Source organism: Etheostoma spectabile, chromosome 6 (genome assembly GCF_008692095.1).
Source record: "Etheostoma spectabile isolate EspeVRDwgs_2016 chromosome 6, UIUC_Espe_1.0, whole genome shotgun sequence".
Classification (NCBI taxonomy): domain Eukaryota; kingdom Metazoa; phylum Chordata; class Actinopteri; order Perciformes; family Percidae; genus Etheostoma; species Etheostoma spectabile.
The window spans coordinates 23,249,044-23,252,095 of record NC_045738.1 but is presented as its reverse complement, the minus strand read 5'-3'; the positions used below and the strand labels follow the sequence as shown (position 1 = coordinate 23,252,095).

Sequence of the window (3,052 nt, the reverse complement as noted above, 5' to 3'; positions counted from 1 at the left end):
TGTGTGTGTGTGCGTTTGAGTGCTGGTTGCGCTGTCTTGATCATTTTGGGTAAACCTATTTCAACTTCTTAAAGATAGTTCCACATGAGGAATGTGTAATGTAAAGAACCCCGTGATGTAACTTCTACTCTTGTTTTGTGGCTAAGCCAGTGTGGTCATTAGAATTGGAACAGTCTACTTTTTTTTTTTTTTTAAGATATAATTTTGGGTTTTTTTCCCTTTATTAGACTAAAAATGGACAGATATGAAAGGGGGATGAAGCACAGCAATGGTCGAATTTGAACCCAGGCCGATGCAGGAGCTGGAGGCCACCCCGGGAGGAATAGTCTACTCCATAGATGTTTGGCTTTTTGGTTTTGATGTAGTTCGCTGTGCAGTTTTGGTTTTATTTGCACAGGTTTTAAGATACCCACCTCTGTTGTTTCTGCTGCTGCGCCAATACAATGGAGGTGAATTGAATTTTGCTTGTGGTGCTCACAGGATTTCAAAATCATATTTACAATAACAGCAACAGAAATGGAACTATTTAATCTTTAGATTATCTTTAGATTAAAAAAGTAGTTCCAATGAAAATGGGCAAAACTGAGATCTGCGGGTTGCCCAGAGTAACCACAGCATTGTTTGTGGAAGGAACATGTTGCTGTTAAAATATTCAAATGTACTGTAACTGTTCAATGCTGCTCAGAACACCATAAAAGTCAAAAAGTGAGAAAACGGCTTTTTGTAAATCTGAGTTAATCCTTTAAAGGTGCTCTAAGCGATGTCACATGCTTTTTAGGCTACAACATCTGTTAGCTGCCTGTCCCTATCGGCTAGCTGCCTGTCCCCTAAACACACTGTAAAAAACATCTCCTCACTATCTGCTAGCTGCCTGTCCCCTGAACATACTGTAAAAAACATCTCCTCACTATCTGCTAGCTGCCTGTCCCCAGAACACACTGTAAAAAACATCTCCTCACTATCTGCTAGCCGCTTGTCTCCTGAACACACTGTAAAAAACATCTCCTCACTATCTGCTAGCTGCCTGTCCTGATCTTCCACAGAAGGCTTAGTTGGACGTAACCCGATCTCAGTTGAGAATAGATCGGAAAGTGTCTATCTATTAGAAGGGTCTTACAAATAAGGAGTGGATTGAAGGTAACACTGTATAACAGAAATAGATAAACTGACGTGTGAGAACAAGAAGAAATGTACAAAAGAGGAATTATTCTGATGTTCAGAGAGACACTTTGGGTACACACTTGTGTGATTAAATAATAAGTGAATAAAGATGCATTAGTCTAAATTTATTGGACACGTCATTTGTGTGTTCTGGGGACAGGCAGCTAGCAGATAGTGAGGAGATGTTTTTACAGTTTGTTCTGGGGACAGGCAGCTAGCAGATAGTGAGGAGATGTTTTTTACAGTGTGTTCACGGGACAGGCAGCTAGCAGATACTGAGGAGATGTTTTTTACAGTGTGTTCAGGGGACAGGCAGCTAGAAGATTGTGAGAAGATGTTTTTACAAGTGTGTTCAGGGACAGGCAGCCAGCAAATAGTGAGGAGATGTTTTACAGTGTGTTCTGGGACAAGGCAGCTAGCAGATAGTGAGAATGGTTACACTGTGTTCAGGGGAGGCAGCTAGCAGACAGTAAGGAGATGTTTTTTACAGGTGGTTTGGGGACAGGTAGCTAGCAGATAGTGAGGAGATGTTTTTTTACAGTGTGTTCTGGGGACAGGCAGCTAGCAGATAGTGAGGAGATGTTTTTACAGTGTGTCAGGGGACAGGCAGCTAGCAGATACTGAGGAGATCTTTTTTACAGTGAGTTTGGGGAAAGGCAGCTAGCAGATACTGAGGAGAGTTTTTTACAGTGTGTTCTGGGGACAGGCAGTAGCAGATAGTGAGGAGATGTTTTTATAGTGTGTTCAGGGGACAGGCAGCTAGCAGATAGTGAGGAGATGTTTTTTACAGTGTGTTCTGGGGACAGACAGCTAGCATATAGTGAGGAAGTGTTTTTTACAGTGTGTTTGGGGACAGGCAGCTAGCAGATAGTGAAGAATGTTTTTACACTGTGTTCAGGGGACAGACAGCTAGCAGATAGTGAGGAGATGTTTTTACAGTGTGTTCTGCAGACAGGCAGCTAGCAGATAGTGAGGAGATGTTTTTCACAGTGTTTTGGGGACAGGCAGTAGCAGACGTAAGGAGATGTTTTTTACAATGTGTTCAGGGGACAGGTAGCTAGCAGATAGTGAGGAGATGTTTTTTTATAGTGTGTTCTGGGGACAGGCAGCTAGCAGATAGTGAGGAGATGTTTTTACACTGTGTTCAGGGGACAGACAGCTAGCAGATAGTGAGGAGATGTTTTTTATAGTATGTTCAGGGGACAGGCAGCTAGCAGATAGTGAGGAGATGTGTTCTGTATGTGACAAAAGATGTTGTAGCCGAAAAATTGCGTGATATTGCTTAGAGCACCTTTAATCCTAGTTTAAAAATAACAAAGGTATATAATGTTTACATTGCCGTTAATGGCCGACAGACGTAATGGACTCTGATCAAGTATAAAAGAGTTGTTGTAGAAAGCCAAGGTACCTTAACAAGTTATGTAAAGCTACACAGTATGAGAAAGGGTGTTACTCACATAGGGAAGCCACATTTAAGTTTAAGTTTGTACAAATCCCTTACTTACTTTACTCATCTTTAGTAATTCTGAATGTTACATTCAGAATGACTAATTCATTTCTTTAATGTTGTTTACCTCATCATTGTCATCCGTTTCATCAAAGCCTCATCTATAATATCCTGAATATTAGTCACATTACAGTTTAAGTATTATTTATGTCATACCCATTTTTTGTGCTATCAGTTATGTCAGTATTTTGTGTTTTCTTCAGCTCTTTGTGTTCTGTATGCACTGAGCTGTGCACACCTTTTTTATTTATTTTTTTATGTTTTAGGATCAAAGAAGAACCAAAGCCTCAGCCGGCACAGTAAGTGAACTGCATTTCCCAGAGTGCTCTAGTGCTCAAGTCGGTGCTGTGTGCTTCCTGTGGCTTTCTCCTCTTTGTCTCGGGG

General features: G+C 41.1%; 1 protein-coding gene across 21 annotated transcripts in view; it reads left to right on the top strand.

The window, feature by feature from the left end:
• rims2a (regulating synaptic membrane exocytosis 2a) overlaps positions 1-3,052 on the top strand; it is a 192,741-nt gene that overhangs the window by 32,429 nt on the left and 157,260 nt on the right. For 11 of the 21 annotated variants that reach the window (XM_032517808.1, XM_032517820.1, XM_032517818.1 and 8 more), the window contains exon 3: positions 2,935-2,967. The exons of the other annotated variants lie outside the window; for them this stretch is intronic. In XM_032517808.1, coding sequence (XP_032373699.1) covers positions 2,935-2,967 — 33 coding nt within the window. The remainder of the gene's footprint in view (positions 1-2,934; positions 2,968-3,052) is intronic. 21 annotated transcript variants of the gene reach the window in all.